This window comes from Accipiter gentilis, chromosome 18 (genome assembly GCF_929443795.1).
Source record: "Accipiter gentilis chromosome 18, bAccGen1.1, whole genome shotgun sequence".
NCBI lineage: Eukaryota > Metazoa > Chordata > Aves > Accipitriformes > Accipitridae > Astur > Astur gentilis.
In genome coordinates, this window is record NC_064897.1 from 9351906 (window position 1) to 9375214 (window position 23309).

Below are 23309 nucleotides of genomic sequence, written 5' to 3' on the forward strand. Positions count from 1 at the left end.
CAGGATGTTTTTATTCCTCTAGTGAGTCCATCATCTTGTTTTACAGATCCATGTCCGTGATAAAGTAAAAACATCCTTGCTAGGCTTCGTAAGAGTGTCTTTCTGCTGTTCCTGGGCCTTGAGGCCAGCTGGTATAGATTTTGGATTTCTGAATACTCTGCACCAATCCAGCATCCTGTATTTTTCTCCCTTTTCCCCTCTGGTTGTTTAATGCCTTGGTAAACATGCCTTGTGATGGATTTAAGCCTCTGCTGAATCAACGTCTAGAATCCTTAAGTACATGTCAAACTTAAATTTAACTTTGCAGTGATTGAAGCTCCATTGTGCTAGGTAAAGCTTGTTCCTAAACGGTGATTTTCTTTCTTAATGAATCCTAGCAAGTGTTGAATGACTGTATATAATAATGATTTGTCTATTCATTCTAGGTTTGTAACCAAGTTACTGGAAGATCTCATTTTTTTTGTTGCTGATGTGCCTAATAATGGGCAGGAAGTTTTGGATGTGGTCATTACCAAGCCAAACCGGGAACGACAAAAATTAATGAGGGAACAAAATATATTGGCTCAGGTATGTCCTGTATTAATAATTGTATTAATAATTTGCTTGTATTTACAAATAGCTTGCAGGAGAGAGTGATTTGAGAAAATGTTATTTTTAGGTAACTTGGTTTATGCCATGTTGGGTTTGTGTCTAGTTGGATTGGATAGGTACGACACTACTTAGTCAAGGCTCACCTCTTGGTCTGTGAATCCGATAGAAGCACAAGGGCCTGTGTCTGATGACTGTTAGTTTCATGTGATTCTGATGACTTTTAAGACTACATTTGATAGCAAATTGTTGATGAAATTTGAAACAAGCTTGCAACATGGTCCCAATCCTGCAAGTGTTCCCATTATAGGAAAAATTCTAATGCCCTTATGGAGCCCTGACTTTGTATGAGGGCCAACTTGCATGTAAATCAAAATTAATATTCTCCTTAAGTAGCTTACTGAAATTAAAAAAAAAAAAAAAAGGTGAATAGGATGAAATTGGACACTAGTCAGTATTGTCCTCCTTTTTCATCCTTAATTTATCCAAAGTTAAGACAGATAACTAACAATTTTTAAAATTGGGGATAGCAGTAAAGAGAAAGCAATGTCAAGCAAGTTGGTGGGAAATGTAAAGCTAAATGCATAAAGCTGTAATGTCTGAGATTGTGCCCCCACTTGTATTTAGTCATATGTAGATAACTGCAGTGATTCACTTCTGACTTTGGTGGATAAAGCCTGTCAGAGGACATTTCCATTGACTGCTGTAAGTTAAGCAAAAATCTGGGTTTGATTTTCATTCTCAGTGCTTTTGATTTTGAACAGATATTTGGCATCCTCAAAGCTCCTTTTAAGGACAAAGGTGAAGGATCAATGCTGAGACTTGAAGACCTAGGTGACCAGAGATACGCCCCATACAAATACATCTTAAGGTTATGTTACAGGGTTCTCAGACATTCGCAACAGGACTATAGGAAGAATCAGGTCAGTGGTATTCAAGATAATTTTCCTCCTGCTTTCTATAGTTATATATCCTGGGTTTGATGTCGCGCTCTGCACTTGCAAGTGGGATTCTGTGATAGTGGTGAAAGGACTGGGTTTTGTTTAAGTTAGTAGTAAGAAGTCACTGTCATATACTGCCTCATGCTGAGGAACAGTGTTTTTGTTTTGTAGGCATTTGTATATGAATTGAATGATCAGCAATGAGTATCATAGGTTCACCTTGTACTTCACAGGCTCAGACTGAGATTGGCGTCCACAGCTTCATTCAGGAGCTTTCTGTTATTAAAATTATGTTCTTGGGCTCTGGATTATAAAGTGGGAAATCTGCAAAACTGTCTGTTTCTATTGCTTAAATATTTGTAGAGGGATGGCAGTGAATCACACCAGAGGTTATTCTATCAGGTAGCCTGATTTCCCACTGCTAGAGACTCCCTGTGAGCAAGAAGTATTTCAGAACGTGGTGTTGAGTATTTTGCATATTGCAGTGGGAAAAACGGCACTAACTTCATAGTCCTAAAGGGACTAGAGATAAAAGATTGAACTGCTATGTGTGGCTTCTTTGTTTTCTTTCTAATGCTTTACAGAAGTATTTCTGTCTTGGAGGGAGAGAAAGGGAAAGAGGTAAGACTGAGGAAAGAAAGCTTCTTAAACGTTATAAAAACCTTTTGTTTTTTCCTTTTAAAACAAATTGATTGCCATTTCTTGAATTTTGTATTTACTTTCATGGTTTCATTCCTTTGGCTTATGAAACAGTAAGAAGAGTTAGTCATCCCTAATATTGAATCTGTTTCTTGGGGTACATATTTCAGGTGTTCAAATGTTCTTTTGTTCAGGCCAGTTCAGAGAGGAAAGTTTTGAGGGTTATTTTGATTGCTAATTGAGCTGGATGCTTCTGGTTCTAAAGGAAAAACATTACTGCTTAACAGGTCATCATGGGAATTTTCATTTTTTCAGGAATATATTGCTAAGAACTTCTGCGTCATGCAGTCCCAGATTGGTTATGATATTCTGGCAGAAGACACCATCACAGCTTTGTTGCACAACAACAGAAAACTGCTAGAGAAACACATCACGGCTAAAGAAATAGAGACGTTTGTTAATTTACTCAGGAGGAATCGAGAGCCAAGGTTTGAAGTGGTCCACGTAACATTCTTTTTCTGTATTGATAGGCTTTTATATTTGCAGTAGCTGTGAATCTGCCTGCTATTCATTGTTCTGTTGTCTTTCTCCCAGCTTAATTTTTTTTTGACCTGGCAGAAAAAAACCCACATGTACAGTGTCAAGCTAGAAAATATCAGAACTCCCCATAATTCTTGGGATTTGATCATATCTGCATTTCAGAACTAGAGCTTAGAGAAAAGAGGGTTTATACTTTACAGCACAGTTTTGAAAATGTGGTTTTAGTGGGATAAAGAGAAACAAACAGAAATTTTAATTTCTCATATCTCTGCAGCTCCTCTGTGAAACTGCCACTTTGTTGGTTCCCCTGCTAACAATCTTGGTGCAAATTACACAGTTGTCAGTTTTTCTAAGCTTTTATCAGTTTTCCTGCAGGTTCTGATTCCAGGTCAGACCTGAAAGGGACCTAGGGCAGTGAAGATCACAGTGAATGTGTGTTCTAGACCGGATCTTGTTCCAAATGAAAAATTCTGGCATTGAACTTCACTCAGTTGGAAATTTTTTTAATTAGCTTTAGGTCAGAATATAAAGGAAATGGATATTTTTTCAAATGGAAAATCTGTCTTTTTTTTTTTTAATTGGATTTTCAGCTGTAAAATTACTTAAGTAACACAAATATAAGAAATTAATGTACTGAAGGCCAAATAATGTCCTCTGTAATTGTGAATACCATTTTTTTGTCAGTGTTTAACAATATTGCTCAAGGCCCTGGTGCTTCACTGCTTCAATTATTCTTTGTATGTCTGCAGCCGTTTTGCCTCACTCTGTAATCTCATTGACTGTCCCATGCTAAACTGTGTTGGGTTTGGTCAGGACTAGGAGGAAACCATGCGAGATCAGCTCCTTCTCAGTGCTGAAGTGTCCTAGTGTTTATTGACAATCCCATGTCACTTTTTTTTTTGGTGGAGGATGTCATAGTATTTGTTGCATAACTACATTGTGCAACTGCTGTGTATTCACTTCTTTAAGGCTGAAGTCCAAGAGCGATAAATGTTTGAAAAATACACCTTGTCAAGATGGTGCAATCTGAACAATAAAGGCCTGGTCTTATGACACTTACTCTCACGGAGAGTCTCGTAGACTTTTGCAGCACTGTTCGTGTGAGTAAGAATTGTGGCAGTATGCTCTAAAACACATGAGCTACAAAATATAAAATCTTACTGAGTTTTAGCTCCAACTAGGTAACTCCTCCAGAATTCTATATAATTATATGCTGTTTAATTAATATTATCTTTGTGATGCAATATTACTGTGCAGTGTTAATTATCTGTTGCCACAAAGCTTCATTTCAGCAGTGGGTAAAATTGTTGCTACGTGTACCCTAACAAGGCGTTCTGTACTCGTCCCTTGTAGTTCCCAGACTTCTGCGAGGAGTGTGGTCTGTGCTAATGCAGAAATGATCTTCTGATTCCCTCTGGTAGGATGATCACCTGTAGAGGTTCAAACTATTGGGTCCTTGAATGGCTGACAGTAGATGGTCAAATTTTTTACCTGGATTTCTAAGGAAGTGGAGTATATGATCACTCTGTGTGTGTGCCTGCTCATATCTTCTCCCCCACCAGCTCTTGAGGCTCTTGCCCAGTTTTAGCTACATTTGCTAGAGGAGTGGAGGGCTCAGAGATACTCAGTTCCTGCAAATGTCATGAAAAGAAGCAGCTACATAAAGGGAAGAGAGTCTTTTTATATTCCAGTGAGGCAAAGGCTGCAACATGGACTACTGTTAATACACACAGAGGAATCCATAAAAGAGAGACAAGAAGCAGATACCTAATGAATGTCCCAACTGGGAAGAAAGCCTCAGCTTGAACCTTGTTAAACATCAGAAGGCCTAAATTTGAGAGACAAATTCATAGGAAACCCATTTCCATGCAAGGCTGTGTTATTTCTGCTTTACGCGGAATGACCTCTTTGAATACAGAGGTCCTGTCTTAACGTCCTGCCAGATCTTCACTCTTCACTAATTTTTGGCCGTGTCATTTGAGATTTTAAAAGGTGGAGGTGTGGACTCCTCCAGTGCAGTGGAGTCCCTCAGAGGGCACACGGCTATCTCCAGCACAAGTAGCATCTCCTTGCTACTTGGAGACGCATGTTACCTGATGGGGAAGATAAGTGAGAATGTGTACTCTTGCTTTTGGTTTCTGACAAGGACAAGGGCCTTCAGTGGAGCTCCCCGGCCAGCCAAACTGAAGAAAGCCTCAGGCTTTTCTTAAGTTCTGGTACAACTCTTTGGCCTTTGATGTGCTGAGAAGTGTCACACTTGGGATATTTTTCTTTTCTCTCCCTGTTCTCTTGATTGTTCAGCACCATTCAGGGTGGCTCTCAAAGCTATTACTTGCCTTTTTCTGTTGTGAGTTGCAATCGTATGAATCGTCAAAGATTGTATGTTGATAAATCTTGTGATATGTGCTCCCTTGAGCATATTAGTGATGGATGCTAGAGATTTCTGCTGCAATGTTTCTGTGTAGTATTTTAAGTCTCATGTTCTGTTGCATCTGTGTTTTTTTGACTGCAGATTCTTGGATTATCTATCAGACCTGTGTGTATCTAACACCACAGCAATACCAGTAACTCAGGAACTCATCTGCAAGTTTATGCTGAGCCCAGGGAATGCTGACATCCTCATTCAGACCAAGTGAGCATCCATAATCGGAACATACCTTTTTGTTATCTGCTCTGTTGTTATATTCGTAGCAGTTTGCTAGTGGCTCCATTGTGAATGGTTTGTGTTTGCAGGCTGGTTTCTACACAAATGGACAATCCCTTGGAATGCCCAGTCATCTCAGATGACATTGATGAAGAGGAAGTGTGGCTTTACTGGATTGACAGTAACAAGGAGCCTCATGGCAAAGCCATCAGGCATCTGGCTCAGGAGGCAAAGGAGGGCACAAAAGCTGATTTAGAAGTTCTTACCTACTACAGGTAAAACTGCTTATTCAAATGGAAGACAATGTAAACTCTCTGAAGACCCTGGTGCTGTTCTTATCCAGTTCATTTGCCAATATCAAAAAAGGAAACCAGGTCATACCAGAAATTGGGATTAAAAGTTTGTTTCAAGTTTTTTCTGTAGGAAGCAGCACAATCCTTGCTGTCTATTCCAGAAAAATCTTGAGTTTCCTTTGCTCATGAGAGCTCTTCGTGTCTCTTTATAATTGTGCCTCTTACTTTTTATTTATTGGGCTTTATTTTTAGTTTGTGCTGCCCTGGAAGCAAGGCATGCTTTAAGGAAAGAGTGTCCCAAGTGTCCTGAGGACTAGAGGGGAAATAGGATCATGGGACAGTGTCTTACACTGATTGAAAACAAATTCTCCAAATGCTTCAACCTTCCATTGAATGATGCTTCCTTTGAGTTTCAAAGAGAGCCCAGCCTTCATGGGGGCTGGAGCCTGATCTTGGCATTTTTAATGGCAAGTTGGTCCCTTGCTTAGCAAAGTCACTCTTGCTGTTTTTCAGGATTTGTATCAGAAAGGCTGACATCAGGCTTGTAAAGTGAAATTCTGAGGTATGTGGTTTCATTTCCAACTGATTTCTTTGAATACTATATGTTGTTATCTTTTTTTTAAGGTACCAACTGAACCTCTTTGCAAGAATGTGCCTGGACCGCCAGTATCTTGCCATCAACCAGATTTCTGCCCAGCTGTCAGTCGACTTGATCTTGCGATGTATGTCTGATGAAAGCCTCCCTTATGATCTCCGGGCTTCTTTTTGTCGGCTGATGCTACACATGCACGTGGACAGAGATCCTCAGGAATCTGTGGTACCTGTCAGATATGCCAGATTGTGGACTGAAATTCCCACTAAGATCACAATTCATGAGTGAGTTGAAAGTGTTTCAAACTAAAGTACAAAAGTATTTTGTAGGGGTTAGTCTCAGAACAAAATGGTTGTAGATGTCTAATGTCAACACAACATGCACGTGGAAAGGTATTTTGTTGCAGAGCACAGAGCTATTAATTATTGTTACTCTTGGAAACTTCCAAGAGTAGCTTTGGGTAGCTTTACATGGAAATACTTCAGTTTTGTTTTTCACTGTGTTCTTATAGGGAACAAGCTGGGGAAAAATGGAATGGCCTTTCCTCAGACCAAGTGAACTTGAAGTAATCCAATTGTGTCTAACGTTACAGGTTTGCGAGGCTGGAACTCAGTTTTATACTTCAAGCTCAACTGAAAGCCACAGTTGGAAAGCCAGAATTTACAGTTAGGTACAGGTATTGCCCCAGAAACAGTTTGCAGAGGCTTTGGCCTCTATCCAGCAAGGTGCTTAAGCATGTGTTAGATTTAAGTATGGGAGAAGGGCCCATTGACTTCAGTGGAAACCCTCTCTGGCTTAAGTAATTTGACGGAGCAGCGCCGCTGGGCTAGACCCAGGCAGGGAGTATCTGGCTGAAGAGACAAAGAGGAAGAAGTGTAGCAGTGCAGCAGACAGTATTGCTTCTGTTAGTGAGATGAAGGACTGTTTTGACATATATGAAAAATCAGTCCTAATTGGTGGTGCAAAGGAGGAAGCTGACTATCATGAGCTGCTTTCCTGATCCACTGTTTTCCTTGTGGAAATAGTAAACTCTAGCTGATGAGTAGAGCAGACAGCTGAGACTTAGTGACTTACTGAATTGCCACAGCAAGATTTAAGAGTGCTGTCTGCCAGAACCATAGGATTTTCCTGTCTCTGTTATTCCTGTTCACTGCAACCCTTCCTGGTACTGTTGGAGGGAAGGTTTGTGCATCCTCATTGCATATCTACAAAGAATCAGCTGACCTTGACCTCTAGCCCTTCCCCTTAGAGAGAACTGACAGTAACGTCATAGCATCACGATTGGTTTGTTTTTTCTTTAGTGACAGCTGATCCTGATATTAGAGGTGTTTAATTTTTCTTCTTTCCGTTCCCTGTGTTGTAGGTATGATTCTTTCACAGACTCTTCGAGGAATGAAATGAAAAGGAAGTTTGCACTAACTATGGAATTTGTAGAAGAGTACTTGAAAGAGGTTGTAAATCAGCCCTTTCCTTTTGGAGACAAAGAGAAAAATAAACTTACATTTGAGGTACATCTCAGCCATCTGCGTCCTCCTTACAGTATTCCTCCTAATTTCAGATAAGTTGACATTGGTTCTTTCAAAATAAAGGTAGTTGTAGAATAAATGTTGGTGTAAAATGTCCTAAAGAAGCACCAGTTCCTAATTCCAGTGTTCTCAGTGATGACTGTTACTGCAGAAAATAATATTACTGACTGCTGTCAAACAGCTGTATTTTTCCTTTTTTTTCCTGAGATGGTTGCGTGGCAGGAGGAGGGATGTGTGTGTGTGTGTGTGAATGGCCTTATGCCCTTTCTCTCCACATTAGTGAATTGGCATGCAGGGATTCTTCAATATAAGTACTATTCTCTGTGTAAGATATGACACTGAAGGAAGTACTCTGAATGACCTAATCCTGTGTTTTAAATATTGTTTGAAATTCCTGACAGAAACTTTAGATAGGGCTGAATCTTCTAGATTCAAATAACATTGAATAAAGGCGAAATGCTTACAGCTTTTATAGTTCTTCCTCCAGCCTACCTCCGAAGCTTTGTCACTCCTGCCTCTGGTCATCTGAAGTCACGTCCATTCAAACCTACCACAGTCATCTTAGTCTTCTTCTGACTTCCATCTTCCCCACAGCTGCTGCCTCTTTAAACAATTTCCTGGAGTCTTTCTTCTCAATCTTAAATATTTCCCAGATGCAATTGTATCCTTTCAGGCCTTCCTAAATCTCCTGTTGGTTTTGCTCTCTGTTGTAATTTGATTGACCGATTGTTTTGTCTAACTCTGAAAAAAATTTAATGTCACTGGCCTTAGTCCAAGGCCCGTTTAAATCAGTGGAAAGACTTGTGCTAATTTGAATGCACTCTAGATCTGAATCTCTGTGACAGCTACTGTGTGAAATGCAACTCTATTGCATAGCTGAATACCACAAAGGTTGCTGATACTTCCTTCGTTTTTTATGTCTTTTTTTCTTAGGTGGTACATCTGGCTCGAAACCTCATATACTTTGGCTTTTATAGTTTTAGTGAGCTTCTCAGACTGACTCGGACGCTGCTGGCAATTCTAGATATTGTTCAAGTTCCTATATCATCATACTTTGAAAGGTTGAGCAAGTTTCAGGATGGAGGTGAGAAAAGCAGCAAAGACTGTTATTCTGGTGTTTAATTCATTATTTAGGTTGGAAATAATTTATGGAATGTCTCATTGATCTTTCAAGGTTTTTTATTCACACAGAAACCCACCTACAGGAACGTATTTCAGGGTACATTAAGATGGTCAGCTAAAAGGGAACCTTTTTCAACAGAGCTGCAGCCTTTATGACTTGTGGTTACTGTCTTGCTTCTGCTGCTGCTTTGCTTGTTTGGAACTGAACTTTCAAATCTGTATCTAAGCCTCAGTGTTCCTTGTGCTAAACATCTCAAGCAAGTGCAGATAGCATTTGCCTGGGCGCAGCAATTATGATGGCTTAAATGAGGCACAAGTGTTTATTAGTCGTATTAGCACTTCACTTAAAAGGAGAATAAGATGTTACTGGTCCCACAACTGCAGAAACACCAGATGGAAGTCTAGATGAGGCCATCCTCTGCATGTGTTTGTCAGTTTAGAATATTCTTTTTTTAACCCAGACCAGAATGTCTGTCTGGCAACCTCAGGACAATACTGCATGTCCCACTGCCTTTTCTACCATGGCTTAAAATTGGGTTGAAGAATGAGCATGCCAGGAAGGTGCTGAAACTTAGCAGTTTAGTTTTCTTGTGTGTTTGTAAGGGAGGTGTGACAGTCATGTAGGCCCAGGAGACTGATGATAAATTCTGCTTTAATATGTGGCTGGTGTAAGTGTCATTGCATTACCAGCACCACAGCACCAAAAAGTATGAGCTGTCTTGTTTGAAACAACAATTATTTTGTATTTTCTCTGGGAGGGCTTTACCCAGGCTTGAGTTTTCCTAATCATCGTTTTGCTCAGTCAATCCTGCAGATACCCAGCATAAGTGTGCCATCCTTCATAACTTTTTTCTTCTTTGAGGTTCACACACTCTGGAGAAATGTAGACTGTCATTGTCATCTCTAAGCCAAGAAGTCTTATGCTTGGTTCTCTTGATCTTTCCTCCATCACTGCCAGTACACTTTACTGAAAGCCCCTGAAAGTCTTTCCTGCCGTGCTGTGCACACTGAGGCATGCTATAGCTGGCTGCAGTCCCTCTACAGAACCAGAGAAAGACTGTATATTCAGACACTTGGAATTATGTTTTCCTTTTTTGTCCCTGAAATACTGCATTGCAGACTCTCTTCTTAAATGGCTCTGGACACAGTTTGACTCCAGATACAATCTTGGCATATTGGCAATATGGAACATGCAGATGTGGTTCTTCCATTTAGTTCTCTCTCTCTGCTCACATCTTTAGTCTTATTTATACATCTTATTCAGTGTTTTTACTCACCTTCATTACTCTTAAAATTGTGTTTCATCCTTAATTCCCTTTTATTTCTCTTGAAGGGTTTCCTTTCAGGCTGTATAGGAGAGGAAAGAAACACCCATTAAGTGCAAACAGACCTGCTTTCAGTTATACTAATTTCCAGAGCAATTCCATGCAAATCAATGAATAATGACTCTGAATGACTGAAATAAATGAGTGTGAAGGAATGCAGAAAATGTCACCACTGTGTAAATGGAAGCCCAGTAGCCTTGTTAGTAACACTCAACTGTTGACTGGAGCCTTGTTGGAAACTTCTGTCAAACATCTGTTTTTGTCTCATGTTTTTTTCAGCAAAAAAGGCATGGAACAAAGGTGGGATTTCTTGTGTGTCCTTGATTAACTTTGCCTTTGTACAGATTCTTTAAACTTCTTTCTTTGCTGTAGTTGTCTCCATGGATGTTTATCTTTTAAACACTGGACCAGTTCAGGTCAGGATTTGACAATCCACTGATGTTCTTTTGAAAATGATCTATGGATTGGTTTGTTGGTTTTTTAGTTTTGGGTGGGTTTTTTTTTTCCCCTTTTCCTGCTAACTATATGGCTAGAAAGCCCATTGCTATAGAGAGGGGTTTTTGCTACCTCAGACTGTTGTCAGTTGTGTCTGCCATCTTAAGGGGGAGCAGAGATAGAGATACTGGCTGTGCTGTCTAGGCTTAAAAATAGGCTGTGAAATTTTGCTGTGGAGACATAGGTGTTTTTATGTTGAAATAGCTGTAAGACTTGCTGGAGAGGCCTTCTACAGTCTTTGACAAAAGAAAAGCATGCCTGTCTTTGGATGGTCATATCTTGTCTTCAGCCTCCCTCTTTTCAGATTGACAGGTCATAAAACACATAAACTCTGCATTCACTTTACAGTTGAGACAAGAATGATCCTGAACGTTTAACTGCTATGCCCAAGCATCTTACCATTCCTCCTTCTTTCTCTGGAGGTGCATACTTGCCTACCCAGGGGGGCATTAGGCTATGAAGATGCATATATTGCAAGGATGCATAATTTAGAAGGAGTTTAAGCAGTTTCATAACTCATATTCACTATTTTTGACCCCCCCAGCTCATAGAACTTCATGCCCAAGGAACATACTTCATGTCTGAAAAACATATTACTCATTCAGAACGGGGGACTATTTTTCATTAAGAAAACCCACACAAAACCCAATCAGCATTAACTTTAGTTGCAGATTAAGATTAGAGAGGGTGCTCAAGGAGAAAGCAGCAGGTACTGTAGTTGCTGACATTCCGGAGACAAATGCTGTGGCTGAAATTTTGACTGTAACTTCTGCCTATCTTTGTTTCATGTGGAAGCCTGCTGGTGAGGAATGAATTAGACCATAGGGACAGGAGTTTGGCTGGCGTGAGTTGCTCTAGCTCCTGGGGTTGTGAGAGTTTGTGCGAACTGAGTATTTGGCTCTACTCTTTCTCCTTTCCCTCCTGTTTGTTTTTTTTTTTTTTAAAAAAAACTTTTTTCAGGTAGCAGTCCTTTAAAACCAGCCCTGTGGTTGTCTTGCACCCACATCCTGATTGCATCTTTGCTGCAAGGTAACGAGAAAGTGTGAACAAGGCCCTAAACACACAGAGCAGGTGTGAACAAGGCTCTAAACACACAGAGCCCTTGATCTGCTTGTGTGCTCTCTGCCTCGCTCGGTATCACTTAGCCGTAGCTGAGGTGCGGTGTGTCTACACGGAGCTAGAAGGAGCTGAGCTCAGGGGATTTGCTGGCTTGTGTAGTTGGCTGCTTCTGTGTCCAGTCTTTTCAGATTCGTGAACTTGTGCTTGAGCCCACAGTAAGTTACAAAAAGTGCTTATGTTTTCTGTCTGAGTGGTGGTGGTGGGTTGGAACTTCTGTGCCTCTGTATGTGTTGGACTGTAGATGAAGCTAAGGATAAGTGAGTCCTGGCTGGAGGCTGGTCTGGAGTCTGTGTTTGACAGGGAGACCTTGCTGTATCAGGGTTGCTGGAACAGGCCTGTGTATGGGATGATCATGTGTCTTAATGATATTCTTGTACTTTTTTATCTTCTGGGAGAATGGGAAAGACCAGGGGTCTGATTCTACAGTGCTTAGAATCTTGTGCAGTCACTTCTACCCAAACAAGTTTGACCCCAGAAGTCCTGATGTTACCTAGGTCTTGTGGAATCTGGATCCACCTTGTCCAAGATCCACTAGGGATCCTGAGGAATGAACAGGCCAACAGAGAAATCGATCTCAGGAATTTCCTCTAGATCCCCCCTCACTCTAGACAGTAAGGATCGTTCACCAGGCAAAGCTATAGGTATACACTGTTTTTTGATTTTAGAGTACTTATAAGATTGTACATCAAAGGTTCTCTTCCCCTTTTACACAGATATTCTCTCTCTCTGTTATAAAACTGAGTTGTTGAGAACATATCAGTTGTTTTATCAGTTACCTGTCTTGGCTTTTTATTGTAACTTTTAACTTACAATACTGGTCTCTTAGGCTATTAAGTAAAAAGGATTACAATAGAAAGTAACTCAGCCTGTTTTTTTGTAGTTTTTGAAAATGTGTTGGCATTTTCTAAAATCAGGGTGGTCTGTTGATTTTTTCAGGAAGTGTTTACGTATTCATAACTTCCATACGATACAGACAGTTGGATTGTTGCCTGCCCTTGTTCAGGATGGTGGAAGCCCTCCCTCCCTCCAGTCACTTAGGGGTGAGGGTGACTTCTTCCTGCCCTTAGAGGAGGTCAGATTCTGCTTTCCCAGATCTCCAGACTGTGGCAAGGGTCTTGCTACACAGCATCCTCTTTGGCAGGTCCAGTACTTAAAACATTCATATTGTACCTTTGAATGCAGCATAGGTATCTCTCCAACACATTATTGCTCCAGGGATGTGCAGGTTTACACAGCTTCTTTCTTAAGGAAAGTTAGCTTCCCTGAGTTGCAAAACTAATTCCATTGATGTTCTTTAAAAAAAAAAACCTAACAATAAAAGGTAAGATTGTGTCTGTTGCGATTTTGTGTATGTACTGTGAATGTGTGGAAGTAATTTATTAGTTTTGGAGATTATGAAAGTTGTGGGTCTCTTTTTGTTTTTTTTTTTAATCCATCCAGTCAGTGATCACAAATGTCTAAGCATTAGCTTTAATTCAGTAAGAACATGTATGTCATACTTTGAGCTTAGAGCTTTGAAGTGTAGCTTTAAAACCCAGTTTTGACAAACACTGAAATCCAGCCATGATGCCTGGGACTGATGGTTTAATGGCATAAACAAATGTGTTTAAATTTTGTCAAGCACTAGGGGCCTGATCCTGTAACTGTAAGGTAGGAAAGTGCTACTGAATACCTGCTTGAGCTCTGTATATTGTAATTTTCATTGCTATCTTATTGTAAATTTACATAGATTAATATTAAATGGATATTTAGCAGCAGTATTTTGTCAGTAATTATGCCTATTCAGAAATGCAGCTGATTTTCAGGTTCTAGGACAAGTGACTCAAGAAGATGTTTGACCAAATGGAAAAGTCATGTAATTCCTATTCTGCAGCTGTAGTAGATCCAAGGTGGCAACTCTATAGAAGTTAAGAATTTTGTGTAGGATCTGTTTATTTAACATGATAGGTCTTGCATTTTAGTTTTGTTAAAAAGTATTGATTTCTATGGGAAACTCAATGCTGAATAAATTTGGGGACAGATAGGGTGTACTGCCTTTCCATTATTGACATTGATTTGTTCCAGGTCAGTAGCAACAAAAGCTTCCAGCATCTGATTCCTGTAATGTGAAGTTTCAGGGAACGGGTGAGCTTGGCTCTTTACTGGTTTGGGCACTGTTCCACATCATGAAAACTGTAGTCAGGATTTTGGGAATGAGTAGAAATATATTAATGATGGGTGGAAGATTGAGGTGGGTCTTGGCTGTGGGAAACCTCCCTGGAGTTGTGCACCTCAAAATTGAAACAACCAAATTTACAACCAGAAATCTGGAGTCTTCTTCCCTGTTTAATATTTATTTCTTAAAAAGACCCACTTATTTCAGTAGAACAACTTGCTAAGTAAGGAAGTACATATGACAAGTGTTGAACTGTTGAAGGAAATCTGCAAAATGGGATGTATTTTTAGGCTTAGTGGAAGTTGCATGAAGACTTAATTAACCTTTTACCTCAAGATGTCTTCTTCCATCCTTTTCTTAAATTTTGAGTCACCTTGATGGCTGAGGTAGTCCTTGACATTGTGTGTGAGTTTCTCTATCTTGGTTCTGCAAAGATTCTGAAAAGATCCTTAAGTTATTGTAAATGTTATGCCTTACTTCCTTTAAAAAGCTTGGTTTTAATGCCACTGTCAGTTACGTTAACCAGAATTAAATTAGTGTGCATGTAGTTTTCAGGTGTGACCTTGTTTGATGAAGACACATTGGGGAAAGCTGGCTAGAAACATTTGTGAAATAGGATCCTGGAAAAAGAAAAGATGTATATTTTTGGAAATGCTTCTTACCTAGATTGCATCCTAAAAATGAATTAACTTGAAAATGTTGCAGCCAGCTTTTTTTTTTTTGTTTTTCCTTCAGTCAGAGTGTCTTAACTTTGAATCATTTTTTGAGGTTATTTGAAGCTTTTTTTCTGTTTCTTTTTTTCCCCTTTAGATTCTAAAAAATACAGGGTTAGCAAAATATACTACTTACTTGTATCCTAAAGAAGCATTTTTTTCTTAAGGATAAAGTGAGGACTTCATTTAGTAGTGCTGTCATTCTGGCACCTTTCAAGAACATTATAATCTCTTGCAGTTTTAATTAAAAGGTAAAGTCATTGCTTTCCTAATAAGTGCACCCTGCTGTATCATTCCAGAGTCAGGAGCCAATCTGCCTTGTCCAATACTGGTTATTTATTCTCTGTGAATTAAAATGCACATCTTTCTCTAGGTGCGATTTGATCTTTCAAATAGCTGATTTTAGTCAATCCATACAGCTACAGCATATGTCAGGTCTGAAAGATGATATGACATGGTAGTATTAGCAGGCAAGCTACACGTTTGCCATGCAGCTCAGTGCTATTTAGTTAACGTTGTTTGGGAATGAGAATAATGACATGCAAGGAAATATATCCTTGAATTTAAGCTGTGTATGTCTTGGGATGCGATTCACATCAATTCGAAAAAGCCCTCGGTGGTACAAACCCAGGTTATCTGCAGAGTATGTCTTTCCCTCAGGAGCTCTACATAAATGGCTACAATTTTCCTGAGCCGGTGTCCACTGACATCAGTTAGAGTCTTTCAGTTCCTTTTGCTTCCACAAAGGAAGGCTATGTTCAGTTCTTTTGAAAAACAGGCTTTAAAAACTATCTATAATAAGCTCCAATTGCTCCTGCCTCTGTGATTCTCACATGAAATGTGTTGCTCATGACTGGCTCAGCAGATGCCTCCCTTTACCTATTCAAACTAGTAGCCAAATATGCCAGCTCCTTCACGTTATGTCTAGATCTTTAGCTTGGTAGCACATCCCTCCTGTAGACTGAAGGGACTAAAGATCTGCCCATAGGCATCCTGAGATTGTGGAACATTTCTTTGAAATGTATCATGAAAAGTCTGGCCCCTGTGTCACGCCGCAAGCTTTGCTGCTTTGTTGTGATGTACCCCAAAGGATTCAACCCTGGCAGGAGTCAGAATGGGGAAGCCCTCACTCTCTCCTGGAGACTTCAGCACTGTAGAGCTACCATCTCTCTGCAAAGGAGTGCTTGTATATCAGTGTGTCAGGGGACTCTCGTCCAGTCTTCTGGCCCTTTGATGCATCCTGGTAGTCTGTTAGTTACTCAGCTTCAACTGAGCAAGAAGATAGTTTGGTGGGTTTTTTATTTTCCAGCCCTCTTGGCTGCAAGTAGAGATGCATACTGCTTAGAAGCACCAGTGAGACCACTACTAGAACAGGGTTGAGAACAAGGTTGGACCTGCCATTTCTGTTGTGCCCACGGGTCCTCTGTGACCAAGAAGGACCAGATTTCATCCAGGACTATTGGAAACAACTATATTGTTTCTCAGCCTTGCATCCTGTCTGTTAGCTGCTTTTTTTGTCTAGTTAACAATTTGAAATATCTTCTTGAGGCATACTTTGATTAGCAGAGCTAATGAGGCAGTGGCTGCCTGGCAGACTGGAGTAATAATTTATGCCAGCAGTTTAAAATAAAAAAAAGGGTTACAAGAGAAAAAAGATTTAACCCTTAGGAAAGTTAGCTATGTTAGTCACAGATGTCTGTAGTGAAGCAACTGCTGTTCAGTGCAGAATACTGTCAGACCAAAGGGGAGGTCAGTCTGAGAGTTTAATTCTCTGGCATGGACCATTTCTCTTTCCTCCTTATTCTTTCCCTCATCATGAGACCTGTGCATTAATGTGATTCCAGAGACCATTGCTCTTCTAGGAATCGATATCCGTTTCATAGATGTAACTCGGCTAGAAGGCTTGATTCCCATGATGCTTTTTACCTTCAAGGCCAGCAGGCTGATTTATGTATTCTTTCCTTTGTCTAATGTCCATGGCATGAAAGCTGTATTTTTGACACTGCTTTGTGGTTTTGGGGATAGGCAACATCAGCAGAATGTGCAGAATGCCAGGAGAAGTAGAAGCATGGTGGAGTTTCACCATAGCTGGGCAGTGGCGAGTTTGTATGCAAAAAGGGAGGGCTTGTGGATATACTGTAGGTAAGTGGAGGCTGAGGTGGCCAGATTCACTTAGGGGGTGGGTAGCAAATGTATGTGCATTGCATATTGTGGGTTTTTTTGTTTGTTTTGCCTTGTTAGTTCTGAGGGCTGTATAAAATGTAGAAGTGACCTCACCTACTGCCCTTAATGTCATGCATTAGGTTTTCTGTGAGGCTTACCTGAGGTCAGATAGTTATTGAGCGATGAAAAATGGTTTAATGAAGAAATAAAGTGTGATTCTTGGCCTGTTTATGGTGGGTTCTGCAGTCTTTATGAGCAAATTCTGTAGAAAACCTGTAAAAATTAATACCTCTTTCACAAACAGAGCTGTAAGGCTTAATGCTTCAGGCAAAGAATATATAGCTCTAGAGGGTTTGAAATAAAATGTGTTCCTTTAGGTACTGAAGTGTTGTTATTATATGTCTTAAAAATGGCTATAACTTTTCACGAAGAAAAATTAAATTGCATGAAGCAATGTAGCCAAATCAACAAAGGCAAAGAAATGTAGAGCTAAAGCTGCCATTGGGTTTTTAATTTAGCCCCTGGTAACTAGACATTGCCGCGCATACAGTTCCCTGCCAGAGGATCCCCAAGGATTGGCAGTGTTGCACGCTTTAAGATGGCACTGAAACTTTAAGAAGCTTATGGTGGAGCAATAGTATAGGTCTCACTGACATCCACAAAGTCAAGGCCATTTGGAGTCAAGGCTCCTGTTTCAGCAGTCATCAGGAAGGTGACTTGCTGTTATGAGTACTGTCTTAAAACCTGGTTGAATGCAGCTACACCGAGGCACGGGTTGAGAAAAGGTCAGCTTTGCTGAAAACTGACTTTGATAATGGTAAAAGTTTTGGACTTTCAGCAACATGCCAGATATCTCCTAATGTAGCAGCGAGCTTGGAGACCAGCCTAAAGCTTCCCCAGCTCACTGGCAAAATTCAGTTTTGCTTCACCAGGGCTACAGTTGGTAAAAGTTAATTTCATGGGAAAGATGAGAGTGGCTGAGGGGGACTGAGAAAGCTTTGGGACTTCATTGGGTTGTGGATTGGGGAAGGAGGCCTGAAGGGCTGTGGTGAAAGAAGTTGGCATGGCAAGGAAGGGCCAAGTATTTTGGTAGCACATGCTGTCTGGCTTGTGCCCTGCTACATTGGGAGGGACATGTTTTCTAGGAGGTGTTTGGAAGAAGTTGAAGTGTCAGGTGTCCTAGTCAAAAGCATGCTCAGGTTTGGTGATATCAGAGAGTTGTCTCTATAACTTAATTACAAAGACAATGCAAGAAATGCCACATTGTTGCAAAACCTTTGATTTGTGTCTGTGTGGTCCCCCCCCGCCTCCCAAATATAAACAAGATTGAAGAATGGACAGGTTAATGAAAGTTGTTGGAGCAGTGGATGCGTGTGCATTTGTCTTTTCTGGTCATTAAGTACCAGATTTCTTGAAGACCCATCATATGTCAGCTCCTATTTAGGTACTTAGTTTCCAGAAACATTGAGCATCCAGCTTCTCCATTCCCTAATCAGAGCTGCTAGGTGTTAAAATCTTTTTGAAAATACAGGCACTTTTCACATTTCTGAGTAGGGAGATGAGCACTGTGGAAAACTGTTTGAGCTAAAAATGGCTGAGCAGTTTTGAAAATTGGGTCCTAGAAATCTTTCTTATATCTGTGTTGAGGAAGACTGAACGATAACGTTAGTGAGAGCAGACTCTGTTCCTCTGTGGCAACTAGGGACCAGAGCAGGTGCGTATAGTTAGCATTTAAATAAATAAGGCTCCACGTCAGTTCCCTAGTGTCTTGGGGGATATCTATGGAATAGAGGGCTACTCGCTGTGAGGGTATCTGCCAGCCTTTGACGCTGTCCATTGTACCCATTGTACATTCACATTCAGCTACTGCACAGTTCTCTGCACTGTTTGTGAAATAGCTAAAATGCTGTGGGTACTGGAGAGCAAACTGAGGACGCTGCATAACAATTGGTTAGGAATAATTTGAAGAAAAGGCATGAATTGCCAGCTGCCTTTGAGAGTTGTTTTTCTTTCTGGATATGGTATTTTGTCACTTACCGTCTATACTGTATTACATAGCAGATTGTTGTTTACTTTTATATTCTGCTTTTAGGATTTTTGCAACCAGTAAATGACTTATCAAGAAAATATGTTTATGTAGAAAATGAAGTGTCAATTATCCACTGTTTTGATTACTTGGGTGGTTGTTATTTTTTTCCCATAATTGACTCCTCTGAAAAGTCTTTCTTCTCAGAGAGGCTGCTGTGTTGTCAATCGTGCCAAATTGTATGAGATTATGTGCTACAGTTTTGTGATAGAAACTGATATTCATTAGGAAGTTGTGATCGTTGTAATAAAAAGTAATGAAAAGGAGATGCACAGTTGTCTTTTCAAAACATGACAAGCATTCTCTTCTTTCCTCTTCTTTCAGTGCCTGTCAATCTGCAGCTCCTTTAAATTACCACTTGTGTGTACAGTGATTTCACTCTTCCATTGGCTAACCTTGTGAGACTATACATTCAACAGGAGGCATTTCTAATAGGTCCACTTCTTATGGAAGGTTCTTGGCATCTGACTTGTCTTGGCAGAGGGAGGAGCAGAGAGGAAGAATTGGGAAGAGGAAGGGAAAATTTGAAAAATGGAAGAAGATTAATGGAGATCACCTTGCGTTCTTTTTCTCTGTTGGTCAGTCACAGCTCTGAGCGCTCTTGCAGTGGTTTGTTGGTGAGAGAAGTGTTTGGTCGCACACACTAGCACCTTACAACATTGCCATGACCGTTGTCTCCCTGCCATACTTCTCAGCCATATATAAATGTTAATACCTTGACCTCAAAGAAGACAACAAATGATGGAGGTCAGCAGGTTAAGGGTAGCAATACCATATGAAGGCACAGCTCAGGCCTCTCTTCATTTTTCTCTAGCAAAGTGCACACAAAAGTAATCAGGGTGCACATCTACTTCCTATCTCTCCTGATTTAGCTCAGTCAACTACCTGAGGCACTAAGTTAATTTTTCCTTGGGCATTGGTATTCAGGAAGCACTTTGGAGCTGTAACTAAGATCAGAGCTCCGTTATTTTAGTCATCGTGTGCATATGTACTAAGAACTTAAATCTCTTTTATTGAGCCAGTGTATTTTGTCTTGCATTGTTGCAGGCTTAGCTGACATGCAGTTAGTCACTTTTTAAGCTGCAATAACCTTTCTGCATGCTGTACCTCAGAGACTCATACCCTTCCCTGCTGAGATAACTATATTAAAGCCAAGAGAACACAAAAGCATAGCAAGAAGAAACAACTCACTAGCAATACTGCTGCTGGCCCCTGATATTTGTGAGTGACAGATTTAAATCCATGCTTAACATGGTCTGGACTTCCAAGGCTGGACAGATAACACTGAGTAGCATGAGTGCTGATTACTGTGGAATCTTTTGGAAGAGAAGCTACTGCCCACTCTTTATGTATATGAATGATCCTCATGGCTTCTTTAGAAGAATAGAGCAGTTCCTCCCAGTGTTGACAGTCAGCTACTTCATTGCCATACATGAACGTGCTGGTTGACTGCTGTCTACTCCCAAGACATAGTTATATTTCATCAGCACCCTACAGAACATAGTTGTTGAAATATCTTTCTTGAAAAGAATGCTGAATTGCTCCAGTTGCTGTATTATTTTCACTCTGGGAACGTTCTCCCCAAGCCTGCTCAGAGTTAATTGAAAATAATCAGTGTCAGGCAGTTAGTTAAAAAGTTTTCAAGATGGGTTTACCCATGACACCTTGTCTCACTGCTGTTATTGACAGAAATAATGCAGTATTGAGTCACTACTCATTTCAGCTGTAAATACCAAACCGGATTAAGTAGACTTCTCTCTCACTAAAATCCTTTCCTATGCATTAATGCAATAGAATTTGAAATGGCAGTGATAATAAGTACCACCTTAATCCTCCTTTGCTGTTTAGATCCTTTAGCTGTTTAGATCAGTTGCATGAAGGTCAATAGTAAAGGAATGTGGTGGACAGAGGGTTTATCCTTGTTATTGATGCTGTTTGGAAGCAGCTTCACAGCTACTGCTCACTGGTTTCTACCATCTTTTACCACTGATGTTCCATGGCTAAGTGCAAAGGACAGCAGTCATCTCGTTTCTTTTTATTTCCTAGATGCTTTTATAGGCTCCATCATCACATTAGCTGAGTGCCATCCAGTCTTTGTTATATCAGGCCTGTCACTGTCCTTTTTAGAGATGGAGAAAGTAGTCTCCTCATTTGCAGAGGTGGTCCTGAAATGCAGAGAGAGTGACTAATTCATTGGTCATGGAGGGAGTTGGATCCCATCCCCTGCGGTGCCTGTGCAGCACCCCAGTGATAGCTGAGAAATAAGCAGGAGGTATGCTCTAGACAAAATCCCAGCTTTCCTTCTCCAAGAACATGAGGTCCACCCAAGATGTTGTCTGACTCCTTGGCCAAAAGACACTACCTTTTTTGTTAACTTTACACTGAGTGGACTGCAGTCTTGAAGGGTGGGCAGGAACTTTTCAAGATAAAGTGGAATTCTTCTGCCTCATTTGGGACAAACTGCAGTTGTGTATCTCATTTTTGAGAAGAATATCTTCTGCACTTGTCTTAGACTTAAGTGGTTTAATTATCAGCTGGTAACTCCATTGACTCAAGTTGTTTTATAAAAGAATTCCTGAGGTTTCCAAACAGCAGTGCCTCTGTTTATATTCACCTCTGTACAACTGAGTGAAAGGGATTTTGAAAACACGTTGTGAGAGAGAGAATGATGACATCTCAACTGAGATGTAGAGCAGTGGTATTGCAGGCCATGAAGCAGCTGCACAACATTTAAGTCTTCTTGTAGGCTTATCAGTCAGCATTAAGGACAGGATGATATAAAGGAGGTCATCTATTTCACAGTTTAAAGATGAAGAAGATGCAAAAAGTCAGTTTAACTGAAGTTACTTTAAGGGTTGAAGGTCCTCTACTTAGTAACTTAGCTTTACACAAGTGTACTGAATGATGGTCAATGCAAATAAATGTATAGCACACTGGGAGAAATGGGGTGGGGAGGAGGCGAGAGATTGATCCATACTATGTTATTCCCCAGCTGTTTTATTTGTTTTGAAAGGAAAATGCACCATTTTCATTTTGCAGGAAGAAGGGTATTTGGAATGGTTTTATTTGCTTTATGCTGGTGTAAGCAGTTAGGAGAACTTTCTGTGCCTGCCTAGTGTGAGAATGTAGCCCTTAGTGTGACTTCTAGCTTTTTTTTCCTAACATCATGCAAAGTCAGAAATACTTTTTTTTCCCCTCCTTTGTAGGGACTTGAAGTACTATTTTCAAAAGACCAATTCAGAGTGATTGCACACCAGACTGGATGCCGAATGGGACCTCAAATGTGACACTAATCTGCCTCATTCACTTTGAAAAAGCAAATTCTTTGTGTGTTTTCCTTTTAAAGTCAGGGCTGAAGGCATCCTCTTTCCCTGCATGCAGTACTTGAGCTCTATGGATTGAAGAAAGAAGGGCATGAGAGGAGGATATTGCTAACAAAATAAAATATAGCTTTGGCTTTTTACAGCAGATTATCTGGGAAGAGGGTCTCTTCAGTGTGAGAAAAACTTGTCAGTTGCATGATAATTAAAGTGTGCTAAAAGACAGACAAGAACTATTCAGGCTTACCTCAGCAAAGCTACGTTTCCTCCGTTCTTTTGTTTGCCTTTGGTGTAGTCTAGGTCTTGGCACTCCTTCTGTGAAGAGATGCTATCATTCCTTTCCTTTCCTCCATTCATTCAGATCTTTGCTTTGCAAGAAAGGAAACTAATTCATGTAGGTAGGTAGCATAATACTCTCATTCTTTCTTCTCCCCACATTTGGAAGAAGATAGTTATTGATTCACTGAGATGCTTTTCATATCAAAATTCACTATAAAGACAGACCAGTATGATCTATGGGAACAGATGGTATTTCTTGGTAGATTTTGCTGAACCAGCATCAGTTACCAGTGATAGGTAACATTGCAACTAGACTGGATAAAGTTTTATGCCACGAGTGTAAATTAATTTTTTCCCCCAGTTATATCTTATGAAGGGCGCTGTGATTACAGATACTAGTTTGACCTTCAGGACAGCCTTCAGGGCCTGACATTGTCCTGGGACTTTTTTGAAGGGGGATGGTTGGCTACTTGTATTAGTTGGCTTTGGTTTGTGGCCTGTCATTTGGAACACATACAGAGATTGATGGGACTTGCACAGCCTCAAATCTTTCCTCTCTCTTCGTGTGACATATAAGATACTGGGATAGTCTCCTTCCAGCCTCTGCAGTGCCAAAATCAACCTTACTGTCAAGCCCATATATTACGTCTAGTCACCATGGCAAAGACATCAGTGGGAGTAGGCATGAAAAATTAACTCCTCCCATGTGTCTGCAAAGCAGGGTCATAAATTGCAGCAATAGGTGATATAAATGAAATACCAATAAAAG

The 23309-nt window shown here is 40.3% G+C and overlaps 1 protein-coding gene across 13 annotated transcripts in view; it reads left to right on the plus strand.

Moving 5' to 3' along the window:
• ITPR2 (inositol 1,4,5-trisphosphate receptor type 2) overlaps nucleotides 1–23309 on the plus strand; it is a 286834-nt gene that overhangs the window by 96737 nt on the left and 166788 nt on the right. For all 13 annotated transcript variants that reach the window (XM_049822308.1, XM_049822311.1, XM_049822321.1 and 10 more), the window contains 8 exons: nucleotides 426–567; nucleotides 1353–1511; nucleotides 2484–2656; nucleotides 5221–5340; nucleotides 5442–5627; nucleotides 6270–6521; nucleotides 7601–7745; nucleotides 8697–8847. In XM_049822308.1, the coding sequence (XP_049678265.1) occupies nucleotides 426–567; nucleotides 1353–1511; nucleotides 2484–2656; nucleotides 5221–5340; nucleotides 5442–5627; nucleotides 6270–6521; nucleotides 7601–7745; nucleotides 8697–8847 (1328 nt within the window). The remainder of the gene's footprint in view (nucleotides 1–425; nucleotides 568–1352; nucleotides 1512–2483; nucleotides 2657–5220; nucleotides 5341–5441; nucleotides 5628–6269; nucleotides 6522–7600; nucleotides 7746–8696; nucleotides 8848–23309) is intronic.